This window comes from Oryzias latipes, chromosome 2, assembly GCF_002234675.1.
Source record: "Oryzias latipes chromosome 2, ASM223467v1".
Classification (NCBI taxonomy): Eukaryota; Metazoa; Chordata; class Actinopteri; order Beloniformes; family Adrianichthyidae; genus Oryzias; species Oryzias latipes.
Window position 1 is genome coordinate 10,286,634 of NC_019860.2, and position 22,621 is coordinate 10,309,254.

General features: G+C 41.8%; 2 protein-coding genes across 2 annotated transcripts; one reads left to right on the forward strand and one right to left on the reverse strand.

Moving 5' to 3' along the window:
- Window positions 1–125: 125 nt before the first annotated feature.
- LOC101163720 lies at window positions 126–13,543 on the forward strand. The gene is made up of 17 exons (XM_023949723.1): window positions 126–301; window positions 672–832; window positions 911–935; window positions 1,415–1,528; window positions 2,627–2,758; window positions 2,879–3,159; window positions 3,261–3,378; window positions 4,281–4,468; window positions 5,022–5,440; window positions 7,979–8,217; window positions 10,021–10,184; window positions 10,257–10,281; window positions 11,014–11,199; window positions 11,272–11,403; window positions 11,484–11,554; window positions 11,640–11,820; window positions 12,855–13,543. The coding sequence occupies exons 1-17, from the start codon at window positions 247–249 to the stop codon at window positions 13,541–13,543; spliced, it is 3,180 nt and encodes a 1,059-aa protein (XP_023805491.1). The 5' UTR covers window positions 126–246.
- Window positions 13,544–14,323: 780 nt separating this feature from the next.
- On the reverse strand, window positions 14,324–22,367 carry pcid2 (PCI domain containing 2). The gene is made up of 15 exons (XM_004066451.4): window positions 22,282–22,367; window positions 21,693–21,748; window positions 21,529–21,618; window positions 21,385–21,458; window positions 21,243–21,308; window positions 20,380–20,421; window positions 20,247–20,301; window positions 17,947–18,050; window positions 17,802–17,877; window positions 17,586–17,727; window positions 17,418–17,518; window positions 14,997–15,070; window positions 14,796–14,921; window positions 14,570–14,693; window positions 14,324–14,496 (listed from the first exon to the last, which is right to left on the reverse strand). Exons 2-15 carry the CDS (start codon window positions 21,726–21,728, stop codon window positions 14,407–14,409), a joined length of 1,200 nt encoding a protein of 399 aa, XP_004066499.1. The 5' UTR covers window positions 21,729–21,748; window positions 22,282–22,367; the 3' UTR covers window positions 14,324–14,406.
- Between the last annotated feature and the right edge of the window lie 254 nt (window positions 22,368–22,621).

Genomic DNA, 22,621 nt, shown 5'->3' on the forward strand with positions numbered 1-22,621 from the left:
CTCTGCAGAAGAATCTGCAGCTACTGTTGCAATTTCCCGCTACAGTAGTGATGGAGGTCAAATAGTTCCAGCAGAAGGTCTAAATGCCTGAGATAAGCCCCGCCCCCGCCAGGCTCAACCGTCCTCCCCCGCTCTGCCTTGACACAGGTCGTTGCTCTTCTGCCTGCACTCCTCTTTCACATTCAGACTCTATTCTCACGCTCTGTTTAGACAGTCCTCCAGACGAGCTTGTGTCCGGCTTAGACCATGCTTTGGCGTTTGTGCCTGTTCCTCCTGACCCTTCACCTGACCACTGCTCATGGTAAGCCTGCCTCACTCAGTCTTTTGGACTAAGGAGGAGAAAGGGGACTCGGGAGGGATGTGGCTTAGACACGGAAAAGAAGCATTTTAGGCTGGGAGTGAGGGTAGCAGTTTATTGATTAGCAGCAGGGATGAGAAATGACCCAAGACTGTTGTGCGTTTGACATTTTGTGATTTACTTTTCTCTTCTCTTTGTCACAAGTTGTGACAGTGTTGAAGGACTCAGTGATTTCAGACCTTTAGTTTGACTTCAAGCCAACCATCTTAAAAAATGTATGCATCACAGTACCACTTGATAGAGTAGATGAAGAAAACAGCAAAAATAATGACTTTTGTTGGAAACTCTAACCGAATTTGTTCTCTATTACCAGTGTTCATAGATGGCTCGGCAGCCAACCAGGTTCTGACCAGGCCAAGACGAGCCAACAGTTTATTCGAAGAAATGAAACAAGGTAACCTAGAGAGGGAGTGCGTTGAGGAACGTTGTGACAAGGAGGAGGCGCGAGAAATCTTTGAGGATGACCAAAAGACTGTATGCGGCATTTCATCCATCTTCAAAATCCCTAAATTCCATTGTGTTTCAGCTTGACACTCTCTGCTTTCCTTTCAGCAAGAGTTCTGGAGCAAATATTTTGGTAAGGCCTTTCCTCTATGCTTCAAACTCGAAGTTGTTTTGCTAAGTAGACGGTTGCTACCCAGTACAAGTGCATGTACTCACAGTTGGTAGAGGCTTGGTTCCAAATGTCATGGCGGCACTAATCGAGCGAATTTTACTCCAGGTTTTTTCTTTCACAGCTCTATTCTGATATATATAAGACCTGGTGTCACATAAATCCAGCCGGACATAAACTAATTTTTCCTTCATGATCAATTTTTGAGTGGTTGGCAACTTCATGTGCTAAAAAGAAGGCTGTTTGGTACGTAGAGCCAAAAAATGGACTTAAAAACTTGGGTTGCGACACTGAAGCGCGAAAGTTTAGATACAGAATCCTGAAACACTCATCTACATGGACTTTTCGTAGGAAGTGGTCAATTGAGGGTGTTGCAGAGGGGCGGTGTCAACGTGGTATTAGAGAAAAGTGGTTCATTTGACACTGCTCTCTTTCTCTTGCAGATGGCGATTCATGTCTGTCAAAGCCCTGTGTGAATAATGGACGGTGCAAAGATGGGATTGGAACCTACTCATGCTACTGCCTTGAGGGATTTAAGGGCCACAACTGTGAAATTGGTACAGAGTTTATTCCATCTGGAAAGTCATGTTCTTCTCCCACTAATTCATCACTGGCTTTGGTTGGTTTTAATCCTGAAAAGATTGACAGACTTTGTCTCGAAATATGTCCCCTCACTATGTCGTGGTTCACCTTTCGGGGTCTTGCTGTTTTTCAGATACTTTTTCAATGCAGTTTAGTTCTTTTTTCTTGTTTTTTAATTTTATTTTACAACACACTGTGTTCTGCATCCTAAATGGCTGTAGACCATTTTCAGTCGGTGTCCTCCATGTTTCTTGGACAAAATAGGTTTAGTTTGCCAAATCTCCCTAAATCTTCAATCACGATCAGAACTTTGTTTTCATTCTGTAATACTGGGCTTATTTTATTGCAAAGGTTTGACCTTTGAGAGTTTAAACAAGTAAAAAAGGGAGGAAATGTTTGTGTCTGCCTGAGAAAAGTGCATGAAGAGGGGCTTTACAGACTTGAGACATCTGTAATCCTACTTTGTGGGTTTCACCTATTGCTGGCTATTTTAAGAACAAACGATTCGCTAGTTTGTATATAGTAGAATGGTATCTCCTAATTCCTTGCCTTTATCCAACCACCACAACCACTCATAAGGACCTGCAAAAGGGCTGTGCATGTGTGGAGTCTGTTGGAAGCTTTTGGGTGGAACCACTCTAGTTATCAGTTTGTCAGTCTCCATGAGACCATTTGGTAAGTTCTTGCTCGAAATAGTACAATGGCCTTGGCTGAAAGACAACAATGTTACTTTGGGATTTTGAGCCGTGAACTCTATCAAACCAAAGCAGCTTTTCAAAATTTTATCTTGTATTATTGCTAAAAAAAAATAACAAGACTCAATTGTTTTTGGACTGAGGCTGCTTTTAAGAGACCCTTTGTTATACATAACCTAGTACTGAACATGTAAGTATTATGAATAACATTAGTTTTTGGTGCAACCAACAAAGCTGTTTGTTTTTTTAAATCCACAACCTTAATGATTGATTTTAACATTTTCTAAGTAAAGATCAATTCCTTTCAAGTTTTTGAGCCTGCTTTAATTAGAAGAATATTACACCAAGGTCCTTCCTGTGTATTCTGTCTCTTTACAGTCATTCCTCAGCTCTGTGAAACTAAAAATGGTGGCTGTGAACATTTCTGCCACGTGCGCAATCGCGCTGTTCAATGCTCCTGTGCTGACGGCTACTACCTGGCCCCAAACAATAAAAACTGCCACTCAAACAGTAAGAGAAGCTCAAAAATGTCTCTGTTTGTCCAGGTTTCTATGAAATTCCTACATACCAATAGCACAATACCCATGATGCAAAGTGCTGCTGATTGATGGTTTCCTAAAACTCTTGTAGACACCTTCAAATGTGGTGCCATCGTCACCGACAAAGTTCGTACCATTTTCCGGTATGACCGGAACTCAACCGAGGTGAACTCTACAGAGCTGATTGGGAATGAAACCTTCACAGACGAAAGGTTCACGCCGAAACATGAGGCTGCCACACTGTCCACATCCAACAACAGCAGCCAAACTCAACTGGAGTATGTGGTTGAGGAAACCGTTGTACCTCAGAGGGCAAGACACGTTCGCATCGTCAATGGAGAAGACTGTCCACCAGGAGAATGTCCTTGGCAGGTAGAAACACGTTTTAATCACTTATAACAGCCCTTTTGTCATTGCAGTGATGTAAATGACAAAAAAAGTAGTATTTTATTTATTGACTCTTCCTCTTTTAGGCTCTTCTGCTAAATGAGGATCACCAAGGCTTCTGTGGAGGAACAATCCTCAGTGAACATATCATCCTTACTGCTGCCCACTGCATGAACCAAACACGTTACATGTATGTCAAACTTGGTAAGTCTGACCGGCCAATAGAGGTAACTGGCCATGAATTACAAGAGGTACATCCTTTCCACAGACATACTTTATCTTTAAATACTTTCAACCTTTTGCTAAGTCTGAAACTTTTTAATCTAATGCAAGACAAAGAAAGTCATTTATTTTTCTACTTTAATATTCTTATCCATAAACTGATTTACAAAATACTCTTATGGTAAATTAAATACTTGATCAGATGTTCATAGTCCACTTGTTCAAGGCAAATGTAGAATAACATTTTTGTTGAATATTTTTAATACAACATTTTATTTTATTTTAGTACAGTTGTAATAGAGATACTGTAGTTACTTTTTGTTATTGTTTTTGTGGTTCAACTTTTAACACGTTTAATCGACTTTCAAAGCGATAAGTGTATGCGAGACTTATGAACACGAATGCCTGAAACCCGCATATACGCGCGTTTACATAGACTTTTCATTGGAAGTGGTCACATGACCACGTGTTGTTGAGGGGCGGTGTGAACATAGCTTAGCACTCAGCCACTGAGATGTCAAAGATGAAGCAAGGATGTTTTCTTGGCTTCCACTTTTAAAGTGTCTGAACAATTTTGAAAATGTGTTATGCATATATTTGCCGTAACTGAGTCTGTGTCTACTGGAGGTTCCCTTTCAAAACAGCAGTATTGGCCTGCACAACAAATATTTTGATTGAGCCTGTTGCTGCTTAAATACACACTGTTTTTATACAAATTCCGCAATTTATCTGATTTGAATAGTCTAATTAAACATTTAAAAAAATGTAACGATCCCTAGCTCTGCTGTTTTGTCTTGTTTTTGTGTGTGTGTCCTTTTGTAAGACAGCCTTCATTCTGAATTACAAAGCAAGTGAATACAAACGTTCTTGTTTTTGGTTTTCAGGAAAGTTTGACATGCTGAAGACGGAGAAGTTTGAAGCGACACACGCTGTAGCCACCATCATCTCTCACTCAAAATATACACCGTTAACCTACAACAATGACATTGCACTCATCAAACTGCAAAACCCAATCAAGTTCACCAAGTACATTCTGCCAGCATGCTTACCTGACCAAGAATTTGCCGAAAAGGTGAAGTACACATCAATATGTGAACACAAATATATCTTCTTGGACGTCCTCATGTTTTAATGACAGCAAGTGGGAACATCCCAACTACCCACACGGGCTGTCTGCGGGTGAAAGATGGGCAAACCTGTACAGGTCACGCAGGTGACCCGCATGGCACATCAAGGTCATAGATTGTTCAATGAGCAAGTAGAACAAACGTTTTCATACACGTTTTTCTACGGGCATACATGTCATATAGATAAGCAAATTAGGCAATCAGAGCGTAGTTTATGTAGGCTACGGGCACCTTACGGGCACTTGCACTCTTTGAATGCCAAGTGTGCAGGGTCCATAAGAAGCCAGTCCTCGCTTCTTACTCACGTATAGAGTGTGGCATAAGGGCAGCATCTTTCATACATCATAAGTAAGAGAAAGTAAAATTAGCCTCACAATAATACTTCATGATACACCTACCACACGCACTTAATAAATGTACGTATGTGTTACAGTCTGCCAGACAGACACTTGCTTGAAGGCTATAAAAGTGAGGAAACTAAACTGCTTTTGCCCACAGGTACTGATGCGCCAGCCAGAGGGGCTGGTCAGCGGTTTTGGACGTCTCGGTGAAGGCCGGGCGCCATCCACCATCTTGCAGCGCCTTAGTGTCCCTTATGTTGACCGGCACGTCTGCATGGAATCCACACCGCTGGAAATCCTGCCGCAGATGTTTTGTGCTGGCTACGATAAAGAGGCAAAGGACGCCTGCCAGGGCGACAGTGGGGGCCCGCACGTAACGCGCTACCATGACACCTACTTTGTAACAGGCGTAGTGAGCTGGGGCGAAGGCTGCGCGCGCAAAGGCAAATACGGGATCTACACCCAGGTGTCCAAGTACATCCCCTGGATCAGAGTAGCCACCAAAAGACTGATGGACCTAAATCTAAACAGACAAAGACCAAAAAGGCATGATGGCACCATCCGGCGCCTGTTCCTGTAAAATGTATCATAATCGTTTAGATCAGTTTCCCTCTGAACCTCATCTATAGCATATTCTAAAATTTTGTATTAAAACCAGATAACATGATGAATAGTCAATGAACAGTGTTAACAATGCCTTAGAACTGTAGCCAATGGCTTTTCCAGTAAATAGCAGCTCTTAGCTGAGTACAAACCTTCAGTGGTGAAGACATTTAATTCAGTTGACCTGATGCTTGTCTGGAAAGTTACGTTCAGTATGAACAAAAGTACAGAGAAGATTAATAACATTGTGAAAATGTGTGTTTTCAGGTCTGTTTTTCCATCTCTGCGAAATCTGAAAATAAATATCCTTACAGATCAGCACTTTCATATTTTGGTTTGCAGCTATTTATTTTTTATGTGAATGAACAGTAAAATACAATGAATTAAATGAAAATGTATTTAAAGTAACTAACAGAAATAGTTTGCTATTTGGCTATAGAAAAAAACCCAACATTTTATTAAACTTTTCAGAGCCCAATATGACCTTTATTGGGTTAAATAACGTAATATTGCATTACTTATTAATACGTATTACTTAAAATTGGGTCTGCAAAGAGATTTTAACCCTTGTGCTGTCCTAGGCACTTTATCATTGGGAGTTGGGTCATCTAGACCCACTAGACAGTGCTCTGAACCTTTTTTCTTCAATGATTTGTGATCTTCACTGGTGTCCATGGATTACATGAAATCTTTCCACTTTTATTCACCTTTGTCATTGTAGGAATAACACGTCAATGTAAGGGTGGGGTCATCTAAGATAGCACAAGGGTTAATAATTCTTGAGACTTTCTCAATTGTCTCATCATCCTATTATTGATAGCTTCGAACCCTTTAAAAAATGATTTAACACTTTCTTTCATTCTGGATTAGAAAACGCAAAAAATGTATTGATCAGTCAGAGATTCTGCAAGGTGTCACAATAAAAAAAAAATGAGACAGGTCTTTAATGTTCATGATTATTTATTTATTTATCCCACATTGGAGAAATTCTTCTCCTGCATTATTGCCTATCCCCTGGGGGGAGCGGTGAGCTGCAGACTAGCCGCGCTAGGGGGGTGACAGCTGGCTGGAGAGAGCAGGGATCGACTCGCGAACCCTTCGGGTATTGGACGACCTGCTCTACCGTCCATTCATTCATGCAGATCCTCTTAAGAGCTGTGATGTTTTGGGCTGTTGTTCGGCAACACAGCCTTTAAACTCCATCCATAGATTCTTGATTGGACTGAGATCCAGGGATTGGCCAGACCACTCCAGGACTATGGGATATTCCTATGTAGTCACTCCTTCGTTGCCTGGGCAATGTGTTTGAGATCATTGTCTTGCTGGAAAATCCAACATCTTCAGTGTTCTCAATGAAGGGTTCAAAAACTCACAATAAAAAAGCCCCAATTGACCTTTTCCTCACTGTACAGTAGATCATTTGTTCTGTACAGCCTGCAGAAAAGCAGACCCAAACCAAGATGTTTCCACTGGGTGTTCTTTGGATGCAACTCAGCATTCTTCGCCGTTCAGAGACGTTTATACCAAAGAGTCAAGTTTTGCTTTCATCTGACCACATGATATTCGCCCAGTCCTCCTCTGGACCATCCAAATGGTCTGGAGAGCTTTAGATTATCTTAGACATGTGCTGGATTAAGCTGGGGGAACCACTACAGGATTTATATTAATTACAATGCGGTGTGTTCCTGTAGTAACCTTTTTATTGTGTTCCCAGATCTCTTTGGGTCATTAATTAGTTCCCCCAGTAAAACTCTGGACTGTTTTTGCTGTTCTAGAGATCATTTGCTCTCCACTGATGTAAGATCTTTCATGCAGCTCCAGGTGGAGATAGATTGTCAGTGAGCTCATGTGTCTTCCATTTTCTAATAAATGCTCCAACAGTTGATCTCTTTTTATGCAGCTGCTTGTTTATTTTAGATTGGTTCATCCCAGTCTTGTGAAGGTCTAGAATATGGCCTCTGGTGTCCTTCGACAGCTCTTTGGTCATGGTGGGGAGGTTACAGTCCGACTGTGAGGGTGTGGACAGATGTCTTTTATGAAGAAGACCAGTTCAAACAGGTTACATTAATACAGGTAACCAGTGGAGGATAGAAAAACTTCTTAAAGAAGAACCAACAAGTCTGGAATTGTGTTTTTTTGTAGGATATAAATCCTTATTTTCTGCACCATTACACAAATAAATTCTTTATGATGAACATTACAGCAACTTGCAGAATTCCCGACAGCCAAATGTTGTTTGTGTCTGGTGAAGTTATTGATTCTGATGTCCTTCTTTATTTATTTAGAGTAAACAATGAGTGTTTAGGTTCCAGAGGTCGAAGCAGCTTACTGCATTTGTGTGCTTTAAGGACAGAGTCCATAGAGTGAAAACAGCTTTCACTGAGATGTTGTTGTGACTATTTTTTGGAGGTGAAAAGACTCAAATAAAAAAAAAAATGAAAAAGTTAAGGAATCTCTGACACTAAACTGATGTAAAAATGTCATCAAATTTCAGGTAGACTATATACTGTGAACAAACATTCCCAGATACTCAAGTTTGTCATCAGTGGAACAGACTGTGAACACGATAAAATCTGGATCTGAGGTAAAGGTTGTTGGGACACCCAGTAGCATTTGTGAGTCACCCAAAGGTGTATTTGTGTTTGAGGTTGTGGCGGCAGTCAGTGCTCTGGCGGTGGACAACATGTCGGCATCTCTTCTCCAGCTCTGCCTTCTTGCTTGTATCCCTCAAGTGTTCAGTGATGGCAAAGGTAGGAGCACAGTCTTTTAACTCCTTCAATCGTTTCTCTGAATGTTTCGACGTCGCAGCCGATTTCGGGCTTAAAAACAAAGGGTCAGTTGGACCCGGGATGAATCTCCCGGGATGTCTCTTTGACATCATGAACAATAACTTCCCATTGAGTTTAAAGTCAATTTAAATACTTTGAAATTCACATGTCAAATTGTTAGTAAACACACAACCTACATTTGAATAAAAAAGTTCTTTGATTACATCTCTGTTGTTAAGACCAAGACAAAGAAATGAGTCATAAAAGTATTTATTTAAGGTAAAATGAAGCAGTAAAAACAGAAAAGTGCCGCATTTAAAGTATTTAAATAATCTGTTGAGTGGCAGGCTGGACGATTTGACCTAAATACCCCAATTTTAAATACTTAAAGGTTCTATGAGGGTTTAATAAGCCGCTGGACAGCTGAGTTGGCCATCGATGAGCTTCATCCAGTGTGGGTCCTTGGGCAAGACCCTTCATTGCTACTGCCTGGGTCTTCCTGTCCCTGGCCTCCGCCCAGATAAAATACAGGGTTGTCAGGAAGGGCACCTGCTGCATCCCTTTTGGGGGTCACATGACTGCTAGAGCCTAATCTGGCTGCTGTTGGGTGAAGGCAGGGTACACATTGGACAGGTACTTTTTTGGGTTAAGCCATACACACCTAGGCTGTAGGGGGGAAGCCGGAGTGCCGGGGTAAAACCCCCACACACACATGAAGAACATAAAAAGGTCCCAGCTGGGATTTGAAACAGGGCCTTCTTGCTGTGAGGGGAAAGCGCTAATCACTAACCTTAGACAGAATGTTTCAGCTTAACTGAGTTTATTTCAGGGATCAGAAAGCCTAACATCAGAATGAAGACCAACTCAGCGTGTCTTCCCTCAGACTGGAAGAACTGCACGGTTGAATTGTAGGCTACCATAGACTCTAAAAATTGGACTGAATGCCTCCCTGCTTGACACACCACATTGAGGCGTTGGATTGGGGAGTTAAACCAGTGTTTCCTAACCCCGGTCCTCGGGAAACACTGCACTGCATGTTTTCCATGTTGCCCTGCTTATGCACACCCGATTCAGCTCATCATCAGGCTCTGTAGAAGCCTGACAATGAAAGTTATCAAAGGCAGGTGTGTTTGAGCAGGGTTGGATTGAAAAAATCCAGGACAGTGTGCCCCAAGGACCAGGGTTGGGAAACACTGAGTTAAACAACCAAATGGTTTCCCGAGTGCAGTTTTGTCTGCAGCTTATCGCTCCCCGGCGGGATGGGTCAAATTCAGAGACCAAATTTACAATTTTCACACACCTAGGTGTGTGACAACTAATAGGACGTTGACTTGACAGATTTACTAAAAATTGCATGTATTCTTGGGTGAATTGGTACAAGATTTGTGTCAATTCTCTTATAGACATGTCTCTTACAGTCACAAGGTCGAGCTGCTTGGGATCCAATTCATAGCCTTTTCTTTTAATATTCTTGTCAATGATTTTTGTTTCTATACTCGTGACATAAAACATTTCATTTCATTTCTCGTTCCATGTTTATTGTGGTACAGTCTATGTCACCAAACACTACGACTATTGCAATGCTTTGACCTAGCAAAACAACTGTGATTTTAGCAAAGCCCTTCCTTTAGCATGTCTCTATGGTCAAAATAATATCCACCCTTTCTAGGTGTGTCATTAGCATAACCCAGGCTTGTTTCTTTTGATGGTTTTTCGGATTTTTTTCTTTTAGAGGTAAAATGCAGCCTTTTTTAATCTATACCGACGACACCATGGTGTTTGTAGTGTTTCCTCGGATGCCTGGGTCTGAAGCCGTGTTCCTGCGGTCCAAACGAGCCAACAGGTTCCTAGTGGAAGAGATTCTACAGGGGAACCTGGAGCGAGAGTGCTTCGAGGAGCTCTGCAACTACGAGGAGGCACGCGAGGTGTTTGAGGACACCGCAAAGACGGTGGGTTGATGGTGAGCAGCAGATGAGGAGAGATCCAAGTCGGGAGTCTAATAGATGTTTGTTCGTGTGCAGATCTCCTTCTGGACAGTTTACTATGGTGAGTTTGACCTTAACCCTTGAAAACACTGAATGAAGAAAAAGGAAACCTGCTAATCAATGAAAGCAGAAACATTTAGTTGGTTTTATCTCCAAAGCAACCATTTTATTTTTAGGTTGCCTGGGGGTGATGAAGAATCTGCAAAAGTAAACTTTCAAATTTCCTTTGCAATATAGTTTTTTTGCTAAACAGGGATCCATGTATTGAATTTTCGCAATATTCAGGTAAAAAAGGTGCGAGCAACAGGGAGAAAGCCACTTTTGTGACCTCGCCATGCAAACGCAGTTAAAGTTTAGGGGAAGTAAAATCCAACAATGGTCGAGGAGTTAGACGGTGAAAGATCAAACCCCCCAGGGGGGGCTTAATTTTTAGCTGGTAATAAAGGTTTTTTATTTTTCCAAACTTCCTTTGGATATTTCCATGGTTTTGTTAGTGGATTTAGAAATACTTTTAAGAGATTTTTGAACCATACTTTTCTGTTTTACGATTGCTCCTGCTGTGATGTCATCTTTTTTTTAAATATTAGGGTTGGGGGTGGGGATTGTCACTAGGCCTGGGTGTTTCTCAATTTCTGCTGTGTTTTTGAGTATTTGGCAGGGTTACATTTTTTCTGAAAGGCGCAGGAAGATAGAATCACTGCGAAAACAGAAACGGCCCCTGGAAGTCCAGGACTGCTGTGGGCCCAAAACAACGACGTTGAGGTGTTTTCTATACTCTGCTGTGTGTTCTGAGATGGAGACCAGTGTATATCCAGCCCCTGCCTCAATGGAGGACTCTGCACGGACAAAGTGGGGGGGTTTTCTTGCTCCTGCCCAGCCCCCTACCACGGACCAGCCTGTGAAAAAGGAGGCCTGAGTACAGATGAAAAATACAAATTCAGAGGGCACGAGTTATCTGTTCATCAGGTTACGGCACCAGGTTTGACCATCAGCTAAACCATTTCACGGCTGTCAGAGTAGGGGTGTGACGAGCAAAACCTGTCTGTTCCAGAAATTTCAGAGTGTCCCACTGGCGGCCCGGCAGCTTGTCACCAGCTGTGCGAGGTTTCCGGACGCTCATTCACCTGTTCCTGCACCACGGGGTTCAAACTTCATGGTGACGGACGAAGCTGTGTGCCTGACGGTTCGATTCCCATTGCGTGACATCATCATGGTCACAAAGCTGCCTCCCACTGCTGGCTAACATGGTCTTTGTTTCCACAGTGAAGTTTCCCTGCGGAAGGCTCCCCAGCGCCACCCGTCCCGTTTGTCCTCATGGACATTGTCCTTGGCAGGTGAGAACTCATCAGCCAATCAGAACTAAGCGTCAAACAAACAAACCAAATTCATTTGTATTGAAATTGGGTTTGTTTACCCCAGGTGACCCTGATGAGCAGTAAAGGGGTGGAGCTATGTGGAGGTGTGGTGCTGGGACAACACTCCATCCTGACTGCGGCTCGCTGTCTCTTCCTCCAATCAGATTCTGAGCTGAGAGTATCGGATTTCTATGTGGTGGCTGGTAATCTCCTCCAGCAGTCTGCACTATCAGACATGCAAGCATGTAAATGTGAAAACATGTAAAAGCAAATGGGTAAACACGCACATTAGGCAAAAACTTGCCATCAGTAATATGGCTACCGCGTAAAAACATGTAAACATGTCAACAAACACACGTAAACCTGCTAATATAAATATGATTAACATGTAAATATGCACACAAATAGTTGACACATAAACCATCAATCATTGGATTGTTAAAAATTGGGTAAGCCCAAAAAACATTAAAACACACGTCTTTCCGATGCTGACATAAAAAAAACTTCAAAGTACAAAATACTAAAATATCTCAACATATAAAAATGTTTACACGTAAACAGGAAAAAGCCAAAAATGCTGGGTTCATTTCAACTTCCACCTCTCTGTACTTTCCTCCACCTGCTATCTCTACAGATCACAGTGTCATCTGCAAACATCAGGATCCACAAATTCCTGTCTTATTGCATCTGTCCATCACCACTGCAAACATGAAAGAGCTCAAAGCTGATTCTTGACGAAGCCCCATCTCCATCTTCAACTCCTTTCTCACACCCTACAGCACATTTCACCACTGCTCTCATACACGTCCTGCACAGCACCAACAAACTCCCCAGACACAACCTCGCAGTTACTGATGGCTGTGGAGATCGAAGCATCGGCACAATATGTGTCAACTTGTGTGCCCCTCCCAATGCCCCCATGTGTTCCTGAGAAATAACGTCCCTGCTGTCATAGTCCATTTTATAGTCTACCACCATTTGTTCTTGTGAATTGCATTCTTGCCCTGAACACCAAACTTCCCCATCGGTTCCGTGTCACCCGTTCCCATCACCCACAAGTCCAGTAAACAAAAAAACAAAGGGGTTCTAAAATAAACAGAAAATTTTTAGAAAATATTTGATTAACTAAATAGATTGAATCGAGTGGAATACGTTTCCCATTTTTTTAAATTTTATGGTTAAGGCAAAAAATCAAACAAATTAAAATGGGCTCTGTTTAGTGTTTAAGGATTTAAAATAAGTGCATTCAAACTAATTTGTTTTCTATTTTATCCACTAGGTAACGCGGAAATCACAATTCTGGATGTGCACCTACACGATCAATTCCATAGCAATCACCATGACAACAACCTTGCTCTTCTTAAGCTGAGCCGCCCCTTGCTTTTTGGCCCAACCCTCATCCACCTGTGCCTGCCCACCAAGGATTTTAGTGAGAACATCCTAATGCATTCTGGGAGAAAAGGCAACCTTCAAAGACAGCAACTGCTATACGTGACGCTGGACGAGTGTCGCAAGAGCCTGAATGTGTCGCATTCACTGACCAACAAAATGTTCTGCATGGTGGAGCAGGGCAGAAAGAGGGGGCATCATGAGGACGTCCAGGATTCCAGCGTAGGGCCAAACAGAGCTTCAGCGGTGGACAACTCCACCCAAGAGAGATCTAGGACTGCTGGCCAGAATCAAACCCAGATAAATGGCAGAGAAAACATCACCAGCAGTCCACATAGAAGGTCTGAGGGAGGAGCCAGGCTCTGCAACGGCCTCCTCCAAGGATCACCAGTAGCTACAATGGAGAAAGGAACAGCTTTCCTCACCGGGCTCCTGCTGTCCTCCTCCACTGACTGCGAGGGTCAGGTGTTTATCAAAGTATCGCGATATTTAAACTGGATCTCCAACAGGCTAAAGGTAGCAGAGAACCACACAAGCAGTCACATCAGCCAGAGTCTTGTAGACTTGTCTGAACTCTGACCCTACAATACATTTTTTTGCAATTTCTTTTGGATCTTTACAAGAGCCAATCCACTCCGATCATCTTTTGATCTATTTTAAAATCGTTCCCAGTGGTCTTTTAATCATGATTATACTGTTTTTAGCCAAAATCAAAACATCTGTCGTTTTCTAGGACATCGTTTCTGCAGAGCGGCAGGAATTCAATTGAAATGCATCTCTAAGATGTGGCCGGCATTTTTCTCCAGATTCACAATTTGAATTTAAAAAAATAATTTAGAAGCGCAAATTTGAGTTCAATTTTCTTTCCACATGCCCCCCATCATCAGAAAAATGCCACAAGAACACGTTAAAAACACCAACAACATGATTTTTATCCAAATTTGTCTGTAAGAACCAAAGTCAAATGTTCAAAATGTGTAAGTTCGTGTGTTTAAACTTTTAATAAAAACAATAAAAATAATTGTTTGCTTTTTGTTTTTAGTTGCCATTCTGGGTACCCAGAATACACCAGTCAAGCTAAGTACACACTAGGCATGTAACGCATGTCGCTAAACGCGTAGTCTTGTCACTACCAAATCCAAGTCCCTGATTGGTCAAATTTCAACCTAGTTCAACTTTCTATCCACGTTCAACTGCTGCGCGTTTTGTACATAGAGTCTGAAAACAGTCGTCAAAACTTGCGTAGCAACGTGTTATTGCGAGATTTTTTGCCGTAGAAGTCCGAAATGCGCATTACAGGAGCTGGCCGCTTGAATGTGGTTTAACCAAGCCTTCACACTCAAAAAGAAAAGTCACACAGACGTTAGAAAAACAATTTCTTTATTCCACCAATACAAAACAAAGAAGAAGCTTTTGCCCAACTGCAATGTGGGAAATGGAGTTTATGAGAGACAGGACAGGGGAGGGAACGGGTTTTGTTTGCTGACCACCAGCTTCTGGTGCTGATGGGAGATGTAGCCTTTAATGTGACCCTGAAAGAGGAGCAGAGGTCGTGGTCAGCCGTCCCCACCGGGTGTCAATCCGACGGGCGTGAAGCGTGCTTACCATGTAAATGAGGTTAGCCAGGATGCACTGCACCTCATCTAGGTCCACGTCCTCCACCTGCATCATCTTCAGTGACACCAGGAAGGCGTCCAGGGGCAGCTGGTGGGTCTTAAGCAGGAGATACCTGCGGGAAGGATGAAACGTGCACACGAACAGCAACAACTTCATTCCAGTGTCTTTAAAATGCAAGAAATTGAAAAGTTGGGATGAAAACTAAGACACCCACACTTTTTTAAAGAGATTCCTGTAGGTGATGATTTTCAGCTTTTCCAGGATGAGGAAGATCCCGCAGCGAATGAAGAAGGTCTCGTGTTTGGATAGAGCCTCGTTCAGCAGGAGGAGGTTTCCCTCGCTGCAACGACACACATGTTTCTGAATGGGGTTGAGGTCATCCAGCCGTCGCGGACGCCACTACCCCACGGCTTACCTCACAGCTTTGGTGACATCAGAAAACTGCATGAGGTCGTACTTCCGAAGAAGCTGATGCGTCGGCATGTGACCCTGAAACGGCAAAAAAAAACAGCCAATAAAATTGGTGGCCAGAAGTCCCACCATGCAACAGTGCTGAAGATGAGGGGTGTGGCTTCTGATGGAAATCAGAGTCCAGATCTGAACTGTGGGGCAAATTGTCCCACCTAAAAAGATGAGTTTGGTCTGTAGTGTTAATTATATATACTTAAACTGTGAGAGACAGAATGAAAACAAAAAAATCCAGAAAAAAATCACACCGTTGGATTTTTAAAGATTTAATTTGTCTAATGAAACAGAAAGTAATTAGTCAAAAATAAAAGTTTACCTAATTTGTTGGGATAAAACCCTGGTTGTCAGTGACAGAGGTCATAGGTTTTTGTAGGCCTTAAAGACACTGTCTCTGCTATTTTGGTCCATTCCTCCATGCAGATCTTCTCAAGAGCTGAGATGTGTTTGGGGCTGTTGGTGGACAACGTTGTCAACTCCCTCCACAGATTCTCTGTTGGATTGAGGTCAAGAAACTGACTAGACCACTCCAGAAGCTCAAAACACTTTTTACATAGCCCCTCCTTTGTTGCCCGGGCAATGTGTTTGGGATCATTGTCGTGGTGGAATACCCAGCCATGTTTCCTCCTCACTGATGGAAGGAGGTTTGAGCCCAAAATATCACAGATCTATTCATCCTTTCCTTCACAAGAATCTGTCATCCTGTCCACTTTGCAGAAAAGCAGAACCAAAGCAGGACGTTTCCTCCTTCGTGATTCACAGTGGGTATGGTTTAGGTGGCGTTCATACCTTTTTTTGCTCCATTATACAAAAGGATTCTTTAAAAATCAAACAATGGGATTTCTTTGGTTTTTTTTACATTCTGTCCCCTACAATTGAAGTGTTTCTATGATGAACATTGAAGACCAAACTCAGCATATTTAACAGCTTAACTTGCTGTATGTGTGACTGACAAATCTATACATATTTGGTTTGATTTAATTACTAATCTAAACTGGAGAAAGATGAAACTCAAAGTTGGTACACTAAAATCAACTAGATTTCTGAAGATTATGATGTTTTTGACCAGAAGCGGACCTAGTTTCAGTCAAAATACAAGGGAGACCTGGTAGCAGACAAGGCGGCGCCCAGATATCGTTAGCCGGAGACGGAAATTCTGTAGCACCTTTCATTGAAACTTTTTCAAAAAAAACTTTTATTTTTTTCAGAAAGGAAAACAACAAAGCGTTCAGATTTGTAAAAATGTATGCACCGGACCGAACAACTATAACCTTCCAACCCTTAACGGCCCATCAACGTGATGCGGTGTATTCTGTCACGGAGAAAAGCGGCTACAAAACCGCTTTTCTCTGCCCATCAGCTGATTCCCGTTGGTGGCGTAAGAAGTAACAGTCAGAGCAAAGCAGACACTTTCAGAGACATCTCCGTGTTAAAGTTTTAACGCTTAAAGCTGTACAAACCCCTAACTGTTAGGGTTGCTAGTTAAATTAGTCGTTTTGGACGTGAACGTCCAGTTCCGGACTTCCATTTCCGGCTAATGATGTCTGGGTACCTTGTTCTCTGCAACCAGGCCCTCTGGCAAAATACTGTCAAATAGGCCGGCAAAACAAATCGCAAATTTATGGTTATGGCGATATCAAGCAGTGCAATAACTTATCGCAAAAGACAGCAAGAATTGCAATAGATGGTTACCTTAAATTAGCTATGAACAATCTTATGGCAGCTTGAAGTATTTAAGGATTCAAATAAATCCCTTAATGCATTTGAAATCATCTGCATATATTTTAGATAACTGACCTGCATTTGCCTTGTTGATTTCTAAAATAGTTATGTCTATTTTTTTACATAATAAGTTATTCATCTTTATCATGTGCTTTATTGATACCCAAGGATTCTTAATTCTGTCTGATACAAGTTATGAACGGGATAGTGATAAATTATGTAATAAAATGGTTACGGTGGAACGCAATATTTAATTTTTATGACTAATTATCCTGAATTTGATAGACATTCTATGAATTTTATAACTGATGATTGCATTGTTTTTTGTGTATTATTCTTATTTGATTGCTTGAAATAAACCATTTCAAATCAAAATCATAACCAATTAGATGTTCACCTCCTATGTAGACGAGGGTCATTTGAAGTATAAAGTTATGTTGACTCTTAAATTAAACTATAGATTACAAATATAAAATACAAATTATATTTTTAGTTGTTTTGTTATTTGTTCGTTATCCCAAGTTATATTGTCTCTGCAATATTGATCATTAATATGGCAAATTGGGAGTTTTCCTCATCTCGTGCAGCCCTACTGTCAAACATGGAGACTGATCTGATTGGAGGGAACCAGACCAGCTGAAGCTCTGACCAGCAGCATCTTGACAGGCAGGAGGTAGATTAGGATCATCCTCTTATTCTTCTGGCTGGAGCGATGGCAATGGTGGAAGGCGAAGGACAGGAACTCCTCGGCTGAGAAGCAAAGGTCACATCTTTATTCTGCTCGGCGGCTGCTCCTCCTGCGGATCGGAGAACTCACCCGGCTTGAAGTCACTGTCGAACATGGCCTTGCGTCCAACGTAGTATTTGTAGGTGACCTTCTGAGCCTGACTGTAGTCGTTCTTCAGGTTGGAGCTGTCGATGGCTCGGATCAGGGGCTTGCAGAGGTGCAGCTTGTTGATCTGGAGACAGACGGGGTGGGAGGGCATCAGCGCGGCTCACCAAAGCAGCAGGGAGCTCAAGATGGCGTCAGAACCTTAAAGTAGATCTTGAAGAGCTGGTTGCTCAGAAACATCATCCCCCACTTCTTTGAGTCGTCGATTCCCGCTCGGCTGCAACACATGGCGGAAAACGTCAGCACGCGCACGAAGCGCCGCCACTGAGAGAAAAGCGGGACTGACTTGTCGCTGGCGCAGACTCGGAAGCAGCTCATCAGCTGCTCGGCGGCCTTCTCCAACATCTCCCCTGGGTGACCTTTGCCCTTCTTCTGCAGCTGCTGCTCTGCCTGGACAGAGAAGGGAAGGGACTGTGATCGGCTTTTAGGTCCGAAAACGCATCACAGCTTAACGAACATGACGAAAATCAAAGAAAGGAAGAACAGTGACATTTGCCCCATTCAGGACGCCTAAAGGTGCTGTTCTGTTGGAAAAAAAGGCATCATCTCTGCGACTCTAAAGCTTTGCGCCGTGCATTTGTGCAGCGTTTACATACTCGGCGTTTATCAGCAGATACTGCGGCAGAGAAAAGCGGCGCCACAGCTCTGCGTTAGTAAACGTGTTGCACATCGGTACGAATCCAATAAGGGCAGCTGCGTTTGTCCACGAAAGATTCACCGTGTTATTTAGGTGTCGCTGCGACATTATTGGTGTTAAAGGCTGAACTACGGTGGCCCTGAAGTTCAAATCACATCAGCAAATCACTCAACACAAAAACATCAGAGGATCACGAGGATTAAAACGGCAAAACAAATAATAAATAAAAAGACGATAGTACATTTTAAAAAAACAAAATTCCTGTAACTGTAACAATTTTATTTTAAAAAGAAACGAAAGAAAGAGAAAGGACAAAAGTGAGCAAATGAAACATTTCAGAAAACAAAATGAAATGTTAAAAATGACACAAAGAAGAAACTGGAAAAAGTAGGTCTTATGGGGTGTGGCTTAGTGGATGATGACGTTTGACAGACAGTTATTAGGCATGAAGGAACTTAAATAAAAAACAGAAATGTTACTGCTGACCCAAACAAAGCTGCTGCTGTCAAAGCATATTTGAATTCAGGACTTAACTTATGAGGAACATTCTGGATTGGCTCCACACTAATCAAAAAAACTTTTTTTAGCCAAAATTTCAGCTCAGTGAAGCAATTTAAAGCCCCACTATAACCATATTTTTATCCATTTTGAAAGTGTGTGTTTTTTTTATTACAATTCTACAGTTTTTAGCCCAAATCAAAAACCTGGTTTGTCTTGGACAGAGTTTCTGTTCATCCCCTCTGGGTTGTGGGCGGGGCTGCTTCAGTAATCTTCTGCTGGTTTCTCATGGAATCTTTTTTTTGACACTCTCCCGGTAGCTTTCAGCCCCTCACAACGCCAACCTAACATTACCGGTGCAACGAAAATGGCGAGCACTATTGGAGCCGCCCAGTTTAGATTCAGATAGCAGCTCAGACGAGGAAAACAAAGATTTATTTGTCTGCAAGTGGATGGAGCCACTGTGTCACAAATCTGAGATCTGATTTGAATAAACAAATCCTCAAACGCAGTATTAAACTACATTCTTATTTATGTGTCCTCTATTATGAGAAACATGCAACAAGAACATGTTAAGAACCCCTGAATTTCATCGCCACCATTGCAGAGCTTTGTTTCAAATAAAGGACTTTGCGTTGACCAGTTTGTAAGTTAATCATTTTCAAGTCTGGATGCCGATGTTGACAGCAAATAGAAAGGTGAGTGACCGTGTAAAAGTGCTGAGCTAAATGTAATATGCTCAAGAGGGTGGGCGCACCAAACCTTCGCACCAGCACGCCTTACACAGGCGCTACTGCAAAAACAGTCTAGAGCCCTGCCATTTGTAAACTAGGACCGCTTTTCCTCACATTTCTCTGATGCTACGTTCACACCGGCCTAAGAAATACACGTTCAAGGGACCACTTCCAATAAAAACCCCAGTAGACGCGCATTAAAACTGCGGAACGTGTGGAAAGTTAAACCAGATGAACTTTGACCCATCAGGGACTCAGATTTGCTAATGATGTATGATTAGAAAGCTCAAAAAAGGTTGAAACTTGCGTCTATATTTCTAAAAATAATGTCTATAGCATAGATGATTAATGTTGGAAGTTCATTTATAAAAAAAAAAGTATAATTACTTCAAAGAAAAGTGTCATAAAGAACAAGTATATTTTTTATCCTCCTGTATAAAAACTGCTAAATTGTTCAAATTTACTATTGAAATAAAACAACCGTAAAACCTTTTTGATCACAATATTTTTACTAATATTTACGCTTCAATTAATGACTCTACATAAAGCGCTGGTTATTCGGACTGAAATATTTGCAGAGTTTACTAAACACGGCTCATGGCGTTTACTTTTATTTAATTTCAGATTGCGACACCCTCATGTTGTCTAAAAGCAGAAAAAAATAAAATAAGAGTTTCACTGGATAAAAAGCAGAAGAAAAAAAAATAAGTTTCTCACATTGTTTGCAAAAATGCGTAGGTCCAGCGTGACGGCGGACATGATGGGCAGCGCCCTAAAAACCACAAACCAACAACACATTAGGAGATGGTGCATTCAAAAGCCCTGGTGCTCACCGGAATTCTGGACTCACCAGTTCTCCTCTTTGTGGGACTGGAAGGCCCTGAGGAAGGACGTGACGGGTCAAGGACCTGATAATGGCAGACGTTCTTTTTTTTACCAAAATATTTAACAACAGATTGTGAATTCTTCCTCAAAAGCTGGACTTAAAGTCCCGCTCCGACCATCTTTTGATCGATTTTCAGCTTTCCTAGTGATCTTTTAATTATGATTATCCAAACATCACAAAGCATGTGTCTTTATAGAACATAGCTTCTGCAGAGCGGCAGGAGTCCAGCAGAAATTCGCCTCCGAGTTGTGGGCGTGACTGTTGTGGCAGGGTAAGCCCGCCCCTACTTCCCAACACCCATCTGCTCACATGCTCTCCCGTTAGCTTAGACCCCGTCACAATCGAACCTATCATTAGCAGAGAACAGATGCAGCTCAGACGAGGAAAGCACAGTCGTGGATCTAGCCGTCTACAAGTGGATGTATATCAGAATGAGCAGGGAGCTTGTTACCCGCTTATTGTAGTTTCTACGTCACAAATACGAAACTTGTTCAAACAGCTTTTTTTTTTTGTCTGCTCCTGATTCACAAGAAATAGAATAGAGAAAGACTCTAATTCTTTATAAATGTCCGAAATCATCAGAAAAATTAGTTTTATGAAAAAAACTGAGTCATCTCCTCAAGACGGAAACATTTTGAGGCCTTTATTTTCAAGTAAGAAGGGAGAATTTTGTTGCTAGCCTAAATCGACACTGGAGAATTAAATCTGGACCCTAATTAATGCGCAGAGTGGGACATCTGTGTGCATAAATTATCTCAGAGACTTTCTTTCCCCTGCAGACTCAGCACTTTAAATAAAGTCTCATTGAATACTGATCAGAAGGATATTGAACGACCAGCGTCTGGAACTTGTAGGCTTCAACAAAGTCGTGGTTGGCCACCGCATATGTGCATCTAAAACATATAGAAAAGGTCCCATCATTTCTGATCAGTTATCGAGGATCAATATTCACAGTCCCGCTGGTCCCACCTGAGGTGAGCTGCCACCATTTCATCATACGGAGGCTCCAGGATTTGCTGACATTTATCTTCGGGATTGGCCAGCTGCAACACAAGCACAGGTGAGACGTGTCCCTCCAACGCCGAGCGGCGCCCGACGGCGGCAGAGCCTCACCTGAAGGCGAGGGTTGGCCACATGGGGGTGTTTGAAGGAGAGCAGCTCCGCACAGAAGGAGCCCTCGTGGTTGTCGATGGCCTCGTAGATCTAAAAAAATAGATGCGTTCAATCATACGTAGTGAAACGGTTGGAAAGGTCAGAGGTTATAGGCCGAGAATCACCTGCTGCAGGTACTGGTTAATAGTGATGTGGGCCATGACTCAGCAGATGTTCACACCTGCAAATACACAGAGGTCAGTCTAACACTGAAGTCTCCTGACAGCTTTGACGACTTTGATCCTGCAAACTCAGCTAGAGGGCATGATGGGAAATGTGTGAAATGTGTTATTTAAATGAAACTTTATTTATACATACAGCTGAAACAGTTTCAATCACCAACTCATATCAACGAAGATGAATAAACAAACAACGGGATACATAGTTAATAAATTAAAGTATATTAAAATAAAAGGTTAATTTAAAAAAAATGGAATAGTTAGAACGAGCGTAAAAGTGAAAAACAAAATGTATAATAAACATGTGTCCGACAAAAAACTATATTTAGTGAAAACTAAAAAGCTGGATAACATGTAGGTAGCATTAATACAATTTCAAATGAAACACAAAGAGCAAAGATAAACCAGAGTTTGTTTGTATGAACTGGGTATGCGCGTTCTACGTGGTTTAAATACGCGGCTCGAACCAGAACTTCCAAAAAATGCAAAACAAAAAAAACCCTAAGCCTTTAAAATAAAAATTTAAACTACGAACCTTTACAGTGAAGACCTAAAAGCCGTCCAGGCTCGTTTTATGCAGCCCGGACCGCCATCTAAGAGGAACACAAGCAACATCCGGGTTATCGAAACTGTGCTTCCGGTAATATTTCACAATAAAAAATAAGGACATTTTAAAATAAAAAGGTCTAGCATTGATATGTGAAACCTGTTTAAGGGATCATTGTTAAAGGATTTAAAGATTTTCGTACATTATAAAACCGAATGTTAAAGTTTTAATTAATTCGAGTATTTCAAGTGTTTTCAAAAACACAAAAATGTGTTAAGCTTTTCAAACGAGTAGTAAACAGTTAAATAATGCAAGAAAATAATTATAT